The sequence below is a fragment of the Leiobunum rupestre genome, chromosome 6 (assembly GCF_980474605.1).
Source record: "Leiobunum rupestre chromosome 6, qqLeiRupe1.1.hap1, whole genome shotgun sequence".
NCBI classification, from domain to species: Eukaryota; Metazoa; Arthropoda; class Arachnida; order Opiliones; family Sclerosomatidae; genus Leiobunum; species Leiobunum rupestre.
The window spans coordinates 41661086-41681140 of record NC_143389.1 but is presented as its reverse complement, the minus strand read 5'-3'; the positions used below and the strand labels follow the sequence as shown (position 1 = coordinate 41681140).

Here is a 20055-nt window from a genome sequence, read left to right as displayed (position 1 = left end):
TAAAGATTATATAACCACGAATTTACGTAAAACTTTATAATTATATAATGATAAGACACAATAATGCTTCCCCTCCGTAAAAAAGACGCGTTTCTCTAAAAAACAATAAAGAGCGCTTGAGAGAAAATTAATGTACCATTCTCAGCCGCTTCAACTTTCGAAGAAAAATAGTAAATCGAATGCTGGGGGTTCCAGAGACGCCGATATAGGCGATAGACATACAATGCACAAGGAAACAATTTTAAGAAAGAAGAAGAAAAACTACGAAAGTTCGCCGGAAGACGGTAGCTTAAATCGTCTGCTCTCGACCTCGTCATCCAATCCTAGACGAGAAAGCCTCCCTCGTGCTTCCGGTAGGGATAGATTTATATCCCCAGCTACGCGCATGCCGGCGATTTTTCGAGTAAAGATTGGGAAGAGGGCTGGTAGGAGAGAGTGCCGGCTCTCCCGAAAAGGATGGGCGGTAAGAAGAACAGGCCTAAAACCAAATGGAGAAAGGTTTCAATCGGTAAATATCGCACCATTTTATTAATTTATTTCATTCCAATCATTAAATTAACGGTTAAAAATTGTCGAAGACGCGAAATTGTTAAAACGCCCCGTAGAAAGATCGCAGCAAAGGCCCTCTCGGTTTGAAATTCGGCTTATCGGGCCAGAAGCGGGTTATCTTTATTGGGGGGCCCCATAAAAAGTAAATGATTATAGCGTGCAACGCGTAAACAAGTATTTTTTTAGGTTACAGAGTGATGAAATTCGCGGGGTGTCGCGAGGGAGTGTACTCGGTACAATATAAATATCGAATTTTTTGCGTTACCGGGAAAGTGGGAAACCTGGCCTCGAAAAATGCAAAAAATCTTTTTCATATTGATCGCAACGAGGGAGCTATCCCGTGGCAAATTTATTAATGCTCTCTCTCGACAAAGATAACCTGTCCCCTTTCCCTCAAAGGTCGACAAACTCGTAGAAAAAAGGGCGACGAAAATCATTATAAGTGGTCCGGCGGATCGCTTTCTATTGATCAGCCGAGGAATCAATAGAAACGGGCCACTCTAACGAGCTTCCAACAATAAACCGAAACTTAAACATAACTCGGATGCTGCGTAAACCGTTTACGTTATTGAACACGTTTATCGCATCCTCGTAACGTTAGCAATCCCCTCAGCGTCTGGACAAATACGTTCGAACGTATATCTTAGTTTCCTCGATTCAAAGTAAACTTTGCTAAAATTGTAATCTTTACGACCAAAACTTTATAGCGGATAGGAAATTGTTCTGGCGGAAATAGACGATAAGTTTTAAGGCTTATTTTTCGGAAAAAAAAGTGAACTTTGTAAATGTTGTAAATTGAATTCAATGGCACACGTGTCCGTGTCTATTATAAAATGAAAGTGAAATAAATGGTTTAGCGGGGGGTGCGGATATAACATAAACGTATGCCCTGACTCGGCGTTTCTTGGTAATGAGAAAAGATCCGACAACTGAAACGTGACAACGCATTTTGGTGAGACCTACAGGGAGGGAGAGCCGCGTCGGAACCTTTTTTCTGAGGATATTTATGATCGCCGCGCGTTGAACTTATTGCCTGTGTCTATACGGCGTATTCAAAGATAGACATATCCCCTTCGAAGTACGCTGCAGCCGCGACTTCACGGACGGAGGAAGGCGGGAAAAAAGGTTATAAGTCGTTGGCATACCATCTGAACCCCCTCATTCTTTAGGAGGTGGATAGAGGAGATAGAGACGAGAAATTCTAGCTATCTCTAGGTCGCGCGGGGTTCTAGGGATCCTCGTCATCCCAACATCCTTCACGCGATCCGCGGGATACCGTGGGACCCCCGAAAATGATTTTAAGGGAATGGTTTATTTTTAGATTCCTTCGCTGGTGGGGAGGGGGACGCTCAAACTATTATATATAAATATACAGGAGGGGGGGGGGTGGTGGTATACTTGCTAGCCCGCTGCGCTTGCCAATCTCGAAGTCGTCGACGCATGCGTATTGTTTTAGAGATTTCGGGGGGGGGGGGGGGGGTAGAGGACCCGTTACGGTCTATAGTCTTTCCGAGGCTTAGAATAGAGCGGGAAAGAAGGCTTTCTAGAGTTGATTTCAGCGTCGGCCGCGTCTCGTCTGGGCTGAAGCGAGAGGTGGAGGAAGAGAGACCGTGGGACCCAAATTGGCGGAGACTCCATCCTGGACGGATCGAAATTCGATTCGGACGCGGCGGAAAAACGAAGCACGCTTCGCGGTCAAGTTCGCGCGCCCTTCTCTCTCTCTCTCTCTCAAGGGCGTTTTCGCCATCCGATCTATTCGATTTGTGAAGTCACCGGGCGGGGTCGCTGCCGCTTTGTCACTTTCAATCAGCGCCCTCTGTCACGAGAAAGAGTTGAAAAAGACCAGAATACCAATTAAATCGCGGCGCGCGCCACAGACAAATTATAACTATTAGAAACTGATTGTGATCGTGGAGTGGCGATGCAGTGGCGAAAGCGCCATCTAGTTCGTTACGTCATCGGATCGGCCAATCATAGTTTACTATTGTGTCAATACCGTTTAGGGAACGAGTGTGACAAGGGCGAGGACCAATCGGCGGAGGAAGCGGAACAGGAAGCACTCGATCAAGCCCCGCTTCTGCAAAATGGAGGCGGCGGTGAGACGCTTTCTGTCCTTCGACAACCCCGCGTAGACCGGTTGGCTTGATTGGTACCGCCGTCTTTGACGCCACCGAACAGACGCGTGGCAACCGAGGCTTACCACCCACCGACCGGTCTACGCGGTTTATTGTCACCGTTAGCGAGAGGAGTTTCTAAAGATAACTAACAGCCGTATACTATTCTTATTTTTTCACCCTCGCAACTGAACGCAGATCCGCGAAACTACGAACAAACTGGAGAAGAGCATTTCTTGACGAACGGGGAGGAATTTGAACAGCTTCCAATCTTCCATCAAAGTAAAGAAAGCGGCGCGAAACGGAGAGAACTGACGAAACCGATCTCTTTATTGTCATTGTTTACGATTATTTAGAGTAGAGTCGGCAGTTTACTTCCAAGCTAACATATTTTATTAATTTTATTTAAAGCGGCCGCGGGTTTCGTGCACATCCCCCAAAATGGCTTCTTCCCGTTTCCTCTGGTGGCTCCGCCTCCCCCCACCGTGGAAGGGCCGCTGCCCTCCCCCCTAGCCATCCCTACGGATCTCGCGCCGGAAGGAGGCGTAGGTGGATGCTACGTCAATGGTGAGTTGACCAATCGGGAGCTTACTTTTCGGAATGGCGCCTTTTTTAAGGGCGCATTAACCACACTACCCAAAAATTGCTATTTCACAATACTAACTAATCTTCTTTTTTTCATTTTAAATATAGGTTTTGTAATAACTCGTATTAAAATATTAATACTTATCAGAAGTATATAATATATACTTTTTCGTAGGAAGTAACCGTTATGAACCTGTAAATGAAATATGTACCTTTACAGCAGCTAAGAGCAACAAACACAACACCCCACACAAGGAGAACGCAACCCGTCAAAAGTCGTTTATTTTGTTGCGTACATTTTTCATTGGTTAGACGCTTTAGCACCTGCTGCCGTCGGAAGGGGAAATTTCGGAAATTGTCTTCCCCCCCCCCGCCCGTAAAACGTTCAGTGTAAAGGCTCGTCGAATGAAAATTGTACACAGCACTGCGTTCTCCTTGTGTTTGTTGCTCCTAGGCGGCAGGTTTTTCGCGTCAAACCACGGAAGCGTACACCTCATCACGTCTGAAAATTTACCTCGTGTATTAGTTATTTTTATAAATTCAGCTACGCTTGCCTTACTTGTTTTTATGTTGCTCTTACGTCATAGCATTATTAGAATAGTTTTTACACGGTCACGTGAATATCCGAAGTTTCTCGCGCCCTAAGCGCGCGCTCGTAATATTACCAAAGTTAAAGTTGTGACGTAGTAGCTACATTCAAACAAGAAGGCCACGTTAATTTATAAAAACACCTAGTCTCCACCTAAATCTGTAAAATTCATTTATAACGTTTATTTTCCCGATAAAATAGTTTTAAATTATGAATTTTGGTCCGCACTACTTTATTTTGAAAAATTAGTGGTAGCTTGCGAAGGTACACGTTTCAAGGGAATACCATCAGCGGTATACTTCTCTCCTAGATATATTATTTACTCCTGTGATTACTATTTCGCTAATCTTATTCAGCGCCGTTTGATATCGTGGCGAAATTAGGAACTAAGAAAACAGGGTTGTACCAAGCAAAGCGCCTCTTTGTTAAGTTCCTAATATCACCAATAGACGGCTCTGACACGATAATATTAAGCAAAAAATAAAATTTTCTAAGCGAGTACGTAACCGCATTTCAGGCCTTTGGATTCCCAATAGCGAGCTCTTTAAATACGGCATCCATCCGCCGCCTAACGCCCTCTCATCGACTTTAGTCTACCACCCAAACGTACCTTGGGTTCGGCTCCGACCAGTGCCTGGACCGCCCCCCGGCGGCCACCATCATCATCATCATCTTCCGCACAACCCCGAGGAGGAAGGGTCCACCGATCAAACCCTCGCTCCGAATGGACCGCCTCCGCCGCCGCCGCCGCCTCCGATGCAATTACCGGTGCCCAACACCATTCCACCCAACGCCCAGTATATGTTGTACTTCACGCGGAAACCGCCGCCTTGGTACCAGACTCACCCGCGGGATCGCGACCACAACTGGCGCCGAAGGGCCCACCACAACCCTTCGCCGTACTGGTCGTTCAACCACGCCTCCGTCCATCGCAATCACAACGCTCAGCAGCCACCGGACAGCGGCACTTGGAACGGTGCCGCCGTCGACGACGAATTCGCTGCATTATCGCGACACAACGAATCAGGGGTGCCTCCTCAGAACCCTCAGGCAGAGGACCAAATTCTCACTCAACAACAGGCCCAGTTACCGGTTGTTCCGGTGCCGCAACCCCGCGGCAACAGCTACGAGCCGACTCCCTACATCTACCCCGGATACAGCTTCGGACAACCTGTCTTTACGGGTGAGTGGACGATCGAATCTAATCTCTTAAGCTAGTGGTCCACCAGAGGTTACGTAACCGTATCGCGAGCGTGACGTCACTTACACGTCGCATGACGTTCGATTTACTTTTCAAAAAGCACGCGTCCGTTATCTCTGATGCTAATACGAAGACGCTGATTTTCAACAAAAGTAATGAACGCCCTCTTTCGGTTATTTTACGTTCTACATACGGTTACGATACGCTACGTAACCTAGGCTAGGCGCCCACTGGCTCTCCGTTTCGTATCCGTCCTGCCTTCCACGAGGCATTGTCTGCGTTACGAAGCAAAGGCTCGTGAACGGTAGGACGGAGACGTTACGAAGAGCAGTGGGCGCCTGGCCTTAGGTGGACCACTAGCTTTATCCACAATGTATTCGGATTATCAGAGAATATGAAGCCGCTATTATAGCCTCTGTTTTCATGATTCCCGGGAGAAAGTCTCCACCCATTCGGAGAGATAGAGAATCTCTTCCCCCTTACTGGCAAAAGGGACTAAACTTTACAAGCGAAAACGCTGAAGGGCGTGGTTTTTCTTCCGAAAATCACATTTTCTGTTGATAACCGTGCTCTTATTTATTCGTCGCACGCTCGTGGGTGCGGCTTGCGTTAGTTGTCATGGTAACGCGCGTAGGTCAGCCATGACATTAAGACGCCCATGGCGGTCACGTGATTATTTCGCAGGATCGTGTGGCGTTTTGTCTCGCGATCTGTGACGTGAAATTAATGTCATGGCGGCCGTTTCAAGGCGCAGCTTAGCTAAGACGCTACGAGCGAGCACCCAACTTATCGCCATCAACGTAACCTGACGCCACGAGGAGGCTACGAATAGAGTGGTTTAATTTTATGACTATATCGAAATAAATCGATAGTAGAGACCATATTTCGACGCCCGTCTGATAGTTTTCAATCAATATTGTAACGTGGCAAAATGCGCGCGTTTTCATACAAAAATTAATTCAAATCTGAATGCGATTACTCCCGTTAACTTTCAAAAAAGACACGTTTATTCATGTAGAAGCCCAAATAATTGAACCGTAAGTTAATTCACAGATTTTATTTTGGTGTTTGGTGTCTAAGGCCTTTCGCCGACACAATAAGTTGTTCTAAAAAAAAAAAGGTTATTTCACAGGGCCTGTAAAAATTTCCTACGCGCAGCGCAACGGCGTTCAAACAGAAATTACCTACCAGGGTTTTTAAATGTTTCATTAAAAAAATACTCGGCATAAATTCAATATTCCTAAAGAAGCTACCCTTCACTATTCGATCCAATATAGGCTTAGAACCTAATGTGAAAGTCAAAATATTTTCCGTTTTTGTGATATGGCGCTCGGGTCTATCCAAAAGAGATTAGGGCTAATTATTAAAAGGTATGGAGCTCATTGCTCTCGGTACTGCAAAGTGGCGCCACCCAGTGAGTGGCTTAGATAACAACGAAATAACATTACGTCAAATTGGGCGGGGCAAATATTACGATGATATTTAAGATTATATAAATCCTAGTTGATTTATCAGTCACCATTGGAGCCATTAATTTATAAACCGAGGATACTCCCTTTTGTCTAACAACGATAGGGCTAAATAATCGATTATTTGTCACCATCTTTGTTCTCACATCAGCTGTTGAAACCAAAACTATTAATTCCAAACCCCATGCAGGAAATAACGAAATTGGTGTGATAAAATCAATTCGGTAAAATTCGATAATATTTGGACGCTGTCAAGTAGCCATTCAATAAATCATTAAAAGACCAGCACACAAATATCGAATCGAGATCGAGTCAACTTCTTGCTTTTCGTTGGCCCTCCTCGAGCAAAACCCCTTTTCTCCCCGCGTTACTATTTTTAGAGTAATATTTGGTCTGGGTCTAGCAGGAACCAATCAATACTCGACTGAGGGACTCCCTTAGCAATCGATAAAGAAAAATTGTCAATAAACCCCATTTATGGACAGGAAAATCGTAATATTTTTTTTACAAATGGACTGAAGGTAAAAAATCTACTATTGTATTGAAAAGAATATTAACGTCTGCACGAAAAGGGCAAGGCTTGGCTAAAAGCGGGATAATATGGAAGTATACGTTAGTGAGGCCCTCTAGTTGTGGTAGTCGTAAACAAAGTAACGGCCCGAGCAAGGCCCACTCCGAAAGTATCGCCGAGTTTCAATTTAGGGAGCCTCTCGCGCGTTACGGGTCGTACTTACTACTTCTGATTATTATTAAAATAAGTCTGGAATTAATCCGTTTCCTGCCCGGAAGGTGTCGCTGTGAGCGAGACAAAAACCATTATTACTTTGTTTATTAAAAACCTACGCGGTCGTCTGGAAGGTTATTTTTGGAAAAGGTCGCGAATGAAGGATTACGTTTGGTATTAAAACTGTAGATTTAAATTACATTTAAACTAAAAGAAAATTATTAATACTGTCATAGTTTATTTTCACAAGATTAAGTTTAACTTAAGTTAATTTTTTAATTGGGACTGCTTAGTAATTTTTTGATTAAAATAAAAACCGAAACGGACTTATTGTAGAACCATCTGAAGGAAGTATTGAATTATAATTTAAAAACGGTAGATCAAAAATAGGCCAAAACGCCTGTAGAAGTGTTCCAACCGTTGCGCGCGGGTGTGCAGGGAGAAGCAACCCACCGAGAGTAAAAGAAAGAGGATACAGGTAGACAAGTAACCGTGGAAAAAAATAGTGACTTTCGGTATTTTTGAAGTTAAAATTTTCGAAATCGCAGCATTCTTTTGAAAGGCAGAAGGGGCAAGAAACGCTTATTCAAGCATTTCTTCTTTTATTTCTGTCAACTACACGATTTTCCAGGTAGAGTTTTCATCCCGAGAATAAAAAGTATCGCGTTATAACGGCGATTTGTTCTTTCGCGAAAAAAACGTGGGATAAAAATATAACGCAACACTATATAGCTTGTTTCGCGTGTATGCCTCTTTGTTTAAGTGTAAAGAGATACGACACACACAAAAAAAGATCCCCTTAAATTATTAAGGAACATTCCAGGATGGGTTGATATTACGGGACGTCAGAAAACGGTACATACCGTACCCCCCTAAACGACGTTAAATAAACGATCAAGTTACCCGACTCTGTCTACAATTCCAAGAACGTTTTTACCCCCCACTCAGTACTTGTCCCTCTATTGAGGAGCTGGGCAAAATTAGTGACTCAGCACTCTATCGCGGCCGTCTAGTCAAGTGTGAAAGGGGGGGGGGGCTTTCCACCCGTGCCTAATAAATGGCAAACGTCCCAAATGGGGAGGAGGTCCTATACTCGATGTCCCTCGTTTTGAGTACATCAGAGGCCCTGCTCGTACCAGACTGCATTCCCACTCTGTATAACGACGCGTGTAACGTTATACCTCGGGCGACCCTGACGCGAAGACGGGAGATGCTACGGACCTGATTCACCAAGTGTCTTTGCAGGAGGGCCAGGGGGTGCGTCTACGTCTGGTTGAGTTCGAATTAGGAATTTAGAAAGTATTTTATCAGTCGGTAAAAAGATTAATTATTGGTTTTAACTAAGACCTCTTTTATTCATTTACTCTATCTTCCGCATTTTTTAATTTCATTTTTTAAAGGAAATATAACCAACGTTTGCAGCTCTTGCCGCTCTTGCCTTTGGCTTTAGAAATGTTTGGCGCCACTGTACAGGGTAATTTGAAAAATTGAAGGGGTCTTCCATAAATTTTGCTTTGCAGGTTATATTCCCTTTAAATAAAATTGCCAGTTTTCATCTAAAGCCCAGTTTTCACGCTCGTTAGTAGCGACAAAAATTTATTTAACACCACTCGTGACGGGAGAAAATTAGACAATGATCGCCTCAGAGTATATATTATCAGAAGAAAATAGGGGGAAGTACGCTTCTAGTCAGCATTGGAAAGGCGTCACTTTTCACGAATTTTCGCGCCAGAACGGTTTGGCGGGAAATCGCGGATGAATACATCGTTTAAATAATAAATTTTTATCAAATTGAATAATCGTAACATATTGTCCTTTTCATTATCTGCTAAATGAGCTAAGGCGTCTTTACTCTCGTCGTTTATCGCCGTGTTGAAACAAAACAAAAGTGCAACTACTTTTTCATTTTGGTTAATTATGCGTAAAAAGGTGTTTTCGTGGGTCACACGACGCCTTCTACAGCTCAAAGCTACAGATACGTACTTCCCCTATTTTCTTCTGATATTATCCCTAACCATAAATAAATACATTCTTGATAGACAGTAAACAATCTTAAAATAAGCTAGTGTTATTACAAATCCGAATCTGAAAATATCTGTTTGAAACACATTATCTAACTTCGGATTTTAATTTTATTTTAAATCGTGATAATGAGGCAACATCGTAACTTTTAGATAAAGTTTGGAAAATGAAATTATTTAAAAGGAATATAACTTGCAAAGCAATCTTTATCGAAGCCCCCTTAATTTTTCCAAATTTCCCTGTACAGTGGCGCCAAACATTTCTAAAGCCAAAGGCAAGAGCGGCCAGAGCTGCAAACGTTGGTATTCCACACCAAATATCCGAAGTTTTATTCCCTTCAAAAAAATTAAAAATAACTAAAAATGCCTTATTAGATTTATAAATCAATGTTCATTGCTCGTAATTTTTTTAAAATTTCTTAATTTTGAAAATTAATTTGACTGAAAAGTAAAGTCGATTTTAAACCTTAATGAAAAATGACAACCAATATCTCTATATTACAATCAATAAAGGAGTCATTCTTGTTAGTCAGTGAGTTTTAGAACTAGTCACTGCGGGAATATATTAAATTTTTCAATGAGAAACAAATGAGAACCATATAACCTTAATCAACAACGAAAAACATTGAAGCTTCATAGACTTAACTGGTTGATTCATTTTAAAAGTTGGACTATATATACTCAGACTGAGCTGGTCCGATGCGGAAAAGGGGGGTAGAGGGTGTCAGACTGGGCAGAGTGTGGGAGAGCAGCCCGTTATTAGACAGACCCACGGGGAATCGGTTCATTTCCCTCTGCCATTACGAGGCTAATACGTATAGCAAAGGCTTAACGCGGAATCCCCGGCAGAAAGAAAAAACAATACTCAAATGAACAAGCTAAAGAGACAGCGCGGTCAAGGATGGTTAGAGGTAAAGTCGACCAGAGAGAATGCCAGAGTGGTAAAACGAAAAATAACCTTTAGCTTCAAATACGAAGATCACGTGGCGCAGAGGGAAATGCTCCGAGGAGTCTGCCGGGAAAGAGGGATCGGAAGAGAACGCGGGGGGGGGGCGAGCTTCGGGATGAGGGAAAAAGAGCGGAGAGAGAATTTGGGAGTCGATTGTCAGTGGAGAAGGAGAGCGCTTTTAACTTGGCGCGCAATTTCCCACACACAGACACAGTGGTTTCGTATTTTGAAAAGGAACATTTAGTTTCGTTATTTACGCGGCCAATGACAGCCGCCTTGCTCACGCTCGCTCTACATTCCATTTATTCCAATACAGTTTAAAGGTAAGCTACGTTTTAGATCACGTTTTTGAGGGACGAAGAATGGGAAACGTTTGATTACAATACACTATTTTGCTACTAAATTACTCATATTGTCATTGTTTATATTTGACACTTGGGATAATTAGGGTGGCCTTTTCCGATGGCAAGTGGGCCCCGGAAATATTAAACATTATTCAAACTAAATAATACCCTGATATTTCTGGGTGGGCCGATTGGTCTAATGGCCATCAATATTTTCGGTTTCCCCTTCCTATATAAACTTTTAGAAATTAACGGTAATAGTTAGTGTAGGGAGCTGTTGGCTAGCGTGGCATGAAGGGCTTGCCACCACCCTCCTACGCGTTGTAACTCGGCCACCTGAATTAATGGCTTTAAAAGTCGCTGGATGACTTATGCCTAAGGTGGTGCCTTGGGTATTAGCCTAGCTGATTACAGTCCGCTACTGGTTTAATTTGTACAATTGCTGGGACGTTTTTTACTAAATATTATAATTATTAATTTAAATTATTAATTTTTTTTAAACTATACACCAGTAATAAAATAAATGTGATATTAATTTTCAAACGTACTGGTAACAGAATTGATCATGCCCGGTTGTTTTTGGAACGAAAAAGTAGGGAGTATTTAGGCGGACAAAAAGCAGAGGTTTAGTTTCGTAAAATGGGGAATATCTCGACGTAGTTGGCCATGTGTTGAATGTCAAAACATTTCGGCCCCCGCCCAAATAGCGCCTCCGCTGAAACGACTCTGGATTGCGAACCAAAAACTAGGCCTCCCAGAAACAACCCTCGAAATACGATAAAAAAAAACCGGAAGAATACGTTCATACCCAAATCTTCCCTTACAGTCACTACGATTTCTAATTAATTCCCGCAAGAATGAATTAGCTACACGGAATAAACCCTGCTTAATTAAAACGCCATTAATATCGTTTTAACACTAAAAACAAAAACCTTTCTTGTACTTTATTTCTTCGTAATAAGAGAAGAAAGATAAGTGAATTTAGCGAGGGTTTTGGTTGCGCTTCCGGAGTCGTAGAATGTAGATGACACACGCAGAGTGATTAAGGCTGTCGGGATCAGCATTGGCCGGATGTTAGGCAAAAACTCGTTCGTTTTCACCGGTATCTAAATTTAGTACTTTAGAAAAATACGTCTACTTTATCCGCCGTTGTCTAGTGTGAAAAGAAATATTCATTTTACCATTACCCGGCGTTTTTGGCTAAGGAGGATAGCCTTATTTTAACTCTAGCCGTACCCGCATCCCCGCTTTCCAGCGCGGTGCCAACTAATCCGTAAGGATGGGAAACAGGCGGTGGCGTTGAAAGTTGGCACGCGCTCCGAGAACTTTTTTATTTCCTTTTGTAACCCACGTATAACCTCTTTTTATTTTGAAAAGTGAAAAGATGCGTGTCAGCTACGGAGCACCCCGCCAATACGATTTATGGCCGATGATAAATTTTAAGGGATTCTTCATTCCTCTTAACCTTGGCTTTTTGTTTAAGCTGATAGTTCAATAAGGGAATTGACCTCTTCGTAACTAAGGTTAAGGTGTTAGTTACGTTTTAAGCCTCGGCAATCCTGTAAATACGTTATAAAGCGAAATACATTTCAACGCGTTTTTTTACGATGGTTTTTTTCTATGGTTTCCTCGTGAGATCAACAGTCCAAAATTGGATACGGTTATAATAGTATTTCAATGGGTCGTACAGGGTGTTTGTGATTGGTATGGTACGAATTCAGGAGCGTTATCTTTTTGGTAGAAATGAGTCAAAAATGTTTAATTAACCTGAGTTTTTAAATACTCAGGTTTAGAACAACGATAAAATATTAATGGGTTATTTTGGGTGCTAGTTTTTTGTGGAGATATTGACCGATTTCAAAATGAAGTTTTTGCGCTCGACACTACCATTACATCATGAGGTACAGTGCAGGCTTATTTACCCGATTTTATTCCCTAACATGGCGTATTTTAATTTAAAAACACGACCAAAAGCACTGCTACTTCAGGGAGGTTATTCTGTAACAATTAAAAATGGCAAAAAAATCATGATCCGTCAAAAATGACAATGCGCGGGTGCAGAAGAGACTGCTATCGAAATATCAAACTATCGATAGTATTGGCCAAATTCAAAATCGTGGCGGTCTGTAATGACGAAATAAGTGATTTTAATGAAATGCTTCGAAATACGGTCGATGGTGCCAATTTAAGTCTTGGGCACCAAAAGTAAACAGGTATTTTACGTCCGCTTAAGCATTTAGTTTATGATTTGACTAAAATAACGGATATAGCGTAACATACTGCCACTACTTAAAATTGAACTTACACAATCGATAGTTTTATATCTCGATATCCACCCCTTCTCCACACGCGCATTGCCATTTTTGACGGATCGAGATTTTTTTTTTGTAATTTTGGATTTTTACAGAATAGCCTTCTTCGTTTTGGTATTTGCAGAAATGAAAATTCGTTATCTATTTACCTTAAAATTAAAATCAAAAATCAGCTTACAAATTCGACTGAAATTAATGAAAAAACCTTAGAGAAGTATAGCGATACTTTTAGAATTAATCAATTTTAAAATGAATTGAACCATTGTAAAAATAAAATAAAATATAATTAGCAATTCAAATTGTATGGTCTTAAGAATACCATAAATTATTTCGTAAGCAAATATAATTACTAAAGCATGATAATATAATATTTAAATCTACATAAGAAGTGGGTAATCAATATTCCATCGCTTTTCCGAATTGGGATAGATTACATTTAATTAAAGTCAACAATAAGAGCCCTACGAATAGGAATTTAGAATTGAATTTGCATAAAAGGATCCTTTTGAGTCGCTAGGCCGCCACATATAGACAGAAATAGCCAATTTCCCAACCACCTTTCAATACATCCATTCAATCCTTAATTAATTTTAATTAAGATGTCCACTAAGATTTAAGAAAAACAGAGCGGTGGTACCGGATTAGGGCCGCAATTACGTAGTACACCGTTGGCTGTCTTTCCGCTAAAAGGGACGCGTTAAAAACAATATTAAAACGCTAAGCCTTGGCGCGAGGTGGTTTTTCGGCGAAATTGCAATTAGATGTTAGCGAATGGGTTTTAACAAAGTCCGCGGATTGCACGAAGGTACTTAAGACCCCGGGTAGTCTGGATTAATTAGAGAGAGCTTAAAGGGGGGTGCTGTACTCTTCTAGTCAGCCATTGTTTAACCTTAAGAGTGACCTTTAAACTTTACCTTATCATTTACGGCGCGCTCTTTGAAGTTTTAAAAATAGAACCCTTCGACGACATTTTCTCAAGGAGCCCCCGCTAGTTCGCTTTCCCGACAGCCTTCTCGCAACTTCGGTGAAATTGAGAAAATCAGCCAGCTAGAAAATTAAAAGATTTGCTGAAAAATAACTAGCTTTTTGGTTTTTTTTGTGGTTTCTTTTTTATAGATCATGCACGAACGAGAATTGGGAAAATTCACCGTTGATAATAACGAAATTTGTCGATGGCGAAATGTAACATTAGTAGTTTATTATGTTGGCTCAGAAAAGCGTATAAAATAACGTGTAATTGTAGTTACCGAAGCGACTGTTAATATTTTATGACGGCTAGACATCATATTGTAAGAACACGGAAATTGATATTTCGCATCTCGCACGGCCGCGTGTAGAAAAGCATTATGGAATTTATCAGTATACACGATTGTAACTCAAATTAAATCGTAATAGACGCATTCACATATTGCCTACAGGGAAATATGCAAAAAGGGGCGAAATCCACCCGAGGTACCTTCCTATTTAATAATGTTTGAGGTAGATGGCGACACTATAAAGTTTATGAAAAATTAATTACTAAAATTATAGTACTTGAAACTCTTATTAAAAATATATAATTTTGTATTTTAAATCTCGACAAAACCGTTCTCCATTAAAAACTGAAAACTTTCAACCAATCGTTGAAAATAAAAATTATGACGTCATGCTGCTATCAGAGCGCCATCTACTAACAAATAACGCCATCACCACCTTACCTCGGATGAATATTACCCCTTTAAAGTCGTCTTTTCCCCTTAAAAATTGCAAATCGATCTATTACTTGGTGATAACAATGTTGTTTTAACTAATTTGACATTCAATATTAATTAATCTAGTTTGTCATATTCGTTTCTATATCGTAAAAATCACGACGATAAAAAATATTTATCCGAATTAAAGCACTTGGCCACGATACACCGGGGCTTATAGGAGAGTTACCTTCCAGGAGATAAATTAACTCGCTCCCATTAATAATGCAAACTAATTCGAAATTCAAATCTAAAATCGTAATTGAATTTTAACGGGAAATTTGTATCAATATTAAAGCTCTTGATCTTTCAATTAAATACGCCAATTTATAAATTTTATATTTATTATCCTTATATTACATATTACATTGTACATATAAATGTATATCAAAAACGCTTTAAATTTTAAAGAAAATCCTGAGTTTTTCCATTAGCGAATGTAAACAGAACAGAGTGCTTTAAAATTTCAAAAAAAAGAAGAAATCGATTCCGCAAAAAGACTTATTTTTGGAAATCAAATACTGCGTAAAAAATATAGACATTTTGTGGATTTCTTATTCCAGTGGCGTTTTTAAGGGCAATACCACTATAATATATCTCCCGAAGATTATTTTAATAATAAAACTGAATTGAAGGTACAGTCAAAGGTAGAGATCGAGGCAGCTTTCTTGGGGGTAAAACTAGCGGGTGACCGTGATCGGTAACGAAAAACATCGGAAAAACTCGAAGAACAATTTTATTAGGCCACGAGAGAGAAAACAAAGTAAGCGGATAAAGTTGAGGTTTTTTATCGGAATCCCGCGTTCAACGACAGTACTATAAAAGGCGACTCTAAAGGTAAAATCTACACTATATAAGACAATCCCAGGAATAGCATCGACTAAACATTAGATGCCCATACATGATAGATACGATCAAGGGGTCCCACGGATACTCGCGAAGAGTAAAGGGCGTACCTTTCACCTAACTCGGGTAGAATTTAGCGAAGCGACGGAGTTGGGCGTGTTTATCGCGCGGATAGGGCGCGAGTAACCCAGTCTTACCTGGAAAAGGTTGCCATGGTGACGGATGGCAAAGTATTAAAGATTCAATGGTGCAAGCAACCGCCGCTAGAGGGGTTTAAACATTCAATCGGCAGCGTGGGCGGAGAGGACGACGAATTGTCCCGGGCTTGTTAACGATCATTAACAAATCTGCCCTTTACGGAACAACGGCTCGTGGCGACATATCCTTTTAAACGTAATCAGGTAAATTATCGTTAATGGCCTTTCTAGAAAGATCAGGAGTTCGGCGAAATCGTGCCTTCGAAAGCCCGAGTGTAATTGACGAAAAGACGAGGGGCGGGTTTGTTTACATCATCTTTCTCTCTCATTCTCTATGTCGATAGAGATCTAATTATAATCGGGATAAGTGGTAGGAGGCAGTGGCGTAGCCCGGGGGAACTGAGGGAACATGCCCCCCCCCCCCGAAACGTATGGTCGTACGTACAAATATTTTTATTTTTTTACTTTTTTTCAATGGTGTGCCCCCCCCCCCCCCCGAAACAAAATCCTGGCTACGCCACTGGTAGGAGGTTTAGATGACCGATCATTTAACGTTTCGCGTGAGAAATTCGTGATCCGAACGAATAAATAATATAATTATCTAATCTAATATTGAAATGGCCCATTTAAAATCTTTCGTAAGTTCCATCTAATTAACAAATTTTTGTCTAGATTAACGATGACGGGGTTGCCCTTTAGCGGCGGAGCAAACTTACTTCTCCGAGACCGAATAGAAATGTATTTTATTTTATGTGAAAATCGGATTTTCCATTAGGAGAAACGGCTGTCGGTGATAATATTAACGACATCCCATTTTTATCCTCGGGCCCCATTCGACTCGCCAGGAAACTTAATACGTTTCAAGTTTATTAAATTACCCGGGCGAAGGACGTCTTTTCATTTTAAAACGCCCAATTTTAAAAGAGAGTGGACATTCTAAATTTAATCCTATCTAAAAGGGTTTCTATAGAAACTTCAGTGAATAATAATTACTCTTCTCTGGAAGCGTCATTGAAAAATTAAACCGCTCTATTTGACGACAGCTTTCCTCTAGAAAAGGCTCAGAGCTCTTTATAAAGCAATTGCGCCGCTTTATTTAAAATTTTCTCCGAGTCGCGGATCTACGTTCAGTTCGTTGATAGTTTTCTTTTTCCGTTCTCTTTTCCGCAGCTCCGGTGTTTCCGCTTTCCAAATCAGCGAACGGCGGATCTTCGCGGGAGTCGCCATCGACCAGGTCGGACGAAGGAGAGTCATCCTCAGGGGTCCCGCAGGAGTCTTCCTCGTCCCCAGCTTCCAGCTCTTCGCGTCCAAGCTTCTCCTCGGCAGGGGGAGCCACGACCGCCGAAGAGATCAAAGAGGTCAAAGAAGAGAAGCGCGAGGTCAAGAGCGCGACCGCGACCCCAACCTCGGCGCCGGTGAAAAGGAAAGAGACGGTTGTAACGTCGGAGGCGGCAGCGACGTTCGCCAAAGAGGCGGACAAGCCATTCGCTTCTTCCACAGGCGCGCAATCGGCCCCTCTTAACTTACTTCCAGCGTCCCCCGTGACCAAGAGCTTGGCTAGCGGCGGCAGTCCCGAATCGAACCAGTCGCAGCGCTCCAAAAAGAAAAAGAAACGAAAGAAGAACAAAAGCTCCGAGATGGTAAGCGGCCATTAGCGAACGTGACTGGCCTCGTGCGGCGATTTCACCGAGTTTTTCAAATATTTCTTTTAGGAGAAACAAGCGGGCCAAACGAACGGCCTTGCAGCGACGGAAGCCAACGGCCCCACTAAACCCGACAGCTTGGACCTGAAGAAGAAGGACTCCCCCAAAGCCCCGGGCTCCGTCAAGCTCTCCAACGGTAGCTTGCCTAATTTCAAAATAGATCTAGCGGGTCCGTCGAGGAAAGATTCCTTAGATGACGACGACGAATCCTGCCCCAGCAACGTCGCCCTCTCTAAGCCTTTCCTAGAGTTCGCGGAGAATCTGCTCCGCGGAACGTTGGAGATGGCCCGCAAAGAAATCGCGGAGCTTCACGGGCGAGCATCGGTGGCTCGGGCGCAGAGCCCCGTGAAGCGGGAGGAGACCGATTCAGCTAGTCAGGCTGTCGAGGACGAGCGGGCGAAGGAAGCCCCGACGGCGGCAGCGCTCGAGAGGGACGCGCCAGCATCGACTTTGGCAAGTACCCTTGGCATAAACACGAGTCCCGATGAGCACGGCACTGATTGGCAGGCTGGGGGGACGCATTCTAACCTTGAAACAAATCTCCGTGGTACCTTTGCAGAGAAGCTGGCTGAACGTGTTATTAGCGACAGTCGCACGGAGTGTCGTCAGACTGGTCACCGGCCAGAACCTCTTCCTCTTCCAGTAGCCACGCCAGCCTTTGAAGGAGAGGATAGTCCGAAACGAGTAGAAGAAGACGGAACGAAGACGACCGCTACCGTCGAAGACTCGCCGACGGCCGCCCTCCGCGTAGAAAGAAGTTTCACCGATTGTAACGACGGTTTAGACGCCGACACTCGTAATTCTAGTAGCCCGTTACGGTTGAGTAGCATAAGTAGGCCCGATAGTCGAAGCGATATGTCCGGCCCTATTATAGGTAACGACCCCGCTTTAGTCGATAGCTGTAGCGACGGTATCGGTCGTAGCGATCAGTTTTTAAACCACCACCACCCAATCGTTAGTAGAGACGAAGGAGAACCGGGAGCTTTCGTTAAATTAGAAGAGAACGCGCCCGATCAGAGTCGTAATTATTCGCAACCACCTTCTGTAGATTCTAGTCACAAATTGAATTCGGTAGATAATTATTCGAGTAGGAATCGCGCGCTAGAAGAATTCGCGGATCGCGTTTTGTACGACATCGCGCTGTCGATCAGAGACGAATTCTTAACCAAAGGAGATTTTATTAGTCGGGAAGAGGCTGAGGATTCGACGACCGGCGTTGTCCGGGATCAAGCCGAGTCGCCTCGACGCGAATCGGACGATCACGCTAAGAAGTGGTCGCCGCAAACGGACATCGTAAACGTGACGCGTAGGGAATCTCGAGAGTTCGATTCTTTGGGTTCGGAGATAGGAAACCGGGAGGCGAACTATTCCTACCAGCGCCGCTTCTCCAGCGGCTCCTACGAAGGAGGCGAAAGGTACGTGGACGAAGCGACGGCCAACTACTTGGCCCATCTGCTCCCCTCCGACACCCTGATTAGAGAGACGGAACAAGAATTGAAAAGCCTTCAGAGTCGGGTTCTAAGCACCAATCACTCCATTTACAAACTGGCCTACGACGAGGCCATCACGGATCAGTCGGAGACGGACGGCGACGAGGCCTCCCCTTTCTCGTCCTTGACTTCCGCCCCGGAGCAGCCGCCGCCCGAAGACGCCAAAACAGAGGCGTACGACAATCCTCTCTCAATGAAAGACTTTTTACCGCAGAGATTCGAGATTATGGTGCACGAAGCCGATTCGATGAGTGAGGCTGGTTCCGAAGACGTGGAGCTCATTCCGAGGTACTTAGCTTACCTTACCGCGTAACTTTTAGGTTAAAACTAAGATCGATCTTTTTCCATCTCGAAGGTACGACAGTGGCATGACTGGTGATAAACATATCTACGTGAACAGGTTGTCGTTGGCGACGGAACTCCTTCGAACTCAGGAGGATTTGCCTTATGACGACGAGTTCAAACCAGTGACCGCGGAGCCCGCTAGAACGTCATTCCCAATGGACGGTGTTAGCGAGCAATCTGAATCATCGGCAAAGGAAACCTCGCAATCGGGAAGAACCAACTCTGGCTTTATCCGAGACGAAATGCCACTCAGAGTCATAACATCCGGTCCGCGAGCGTCCACCATGAGCACTGCGGACAGCGGTGTCCAAAGCGAAGAGGAATCAGGGGATGAGGTGGCCGAAGAAGCCACTGAAGGTCAGAAAGACCAAAACAAAGATAACCTAACGTCGGAGGAGGTAATATCTCAACATTAATGATAATGAAATACGTATTTCCATTGAAAGTTAACGAATCCTTGGTTTTTCAGAATCAGGGACAACAGGGTTACCGTCGAATGGGTACTAAGGCAGCTCGACTGGGGACAATGCCTGGAGGAGGTCCCTGGGATCCATGCCTGTGCTGTTGCGTTATGTGAATGAAGTGATGGGACATGAAAGTTACTATTAATTTCATAATACTGTTCAACAATGGAGATTAGCTGACTTAGTGTTCATTTTTTTTGCGTTATCAAGTGTGCGAATGTTACTTGCTTTCTTGTAAATAGTAATTTAACTTTTGTTCCAACTATTTAGTTGTGTTGTTTTGTATAAGGTATAAAGACCCGTTTTTCCGCGAAAATACTAGTTTTCTAAAAACAAATCTGATGCTTTCGTTTAAGAAATGAATTTATCCGTTAATCCTATATAAAAAAGTGCCATAATTTTGTGTGGGCCAAGACAAAAAAA

The 20055-nt window shown here is 42.8% G+C and overlaps 1 protein-coding gene across 1 annotated transcript; it reads left to right on the top strand.

Moving 5' to 3' along the window:
* The first annotated feature begins 399 nt into the window (after positions 1-399).
* LOC149940992 (uncharacterized) lies at positions 400-19948 on the top strand. Its single transcript, XM_090178286.1, has 9 exons — positions 400-508; positions 2553-2645; positions 2862-2945; positions 3075-3230; positions 4355-5020; positions 16801-17270; positions 17343-19111; positions 19179-19566; positions 19638-19948. The coding sequence occupies exons 1-9, from the start codon at positions 457-459 to the stop codon at positions 19743-19745; spliced, it is 3786 nt and encodes a 1261-aa protein (XP_090034412.1). The 5' UTR covers positions 400-456; the 3' UTR covers positions 19746-19948.
* The last annotated feature ends 107 nt before the right edge of the window (positions 19949-20055 follow it).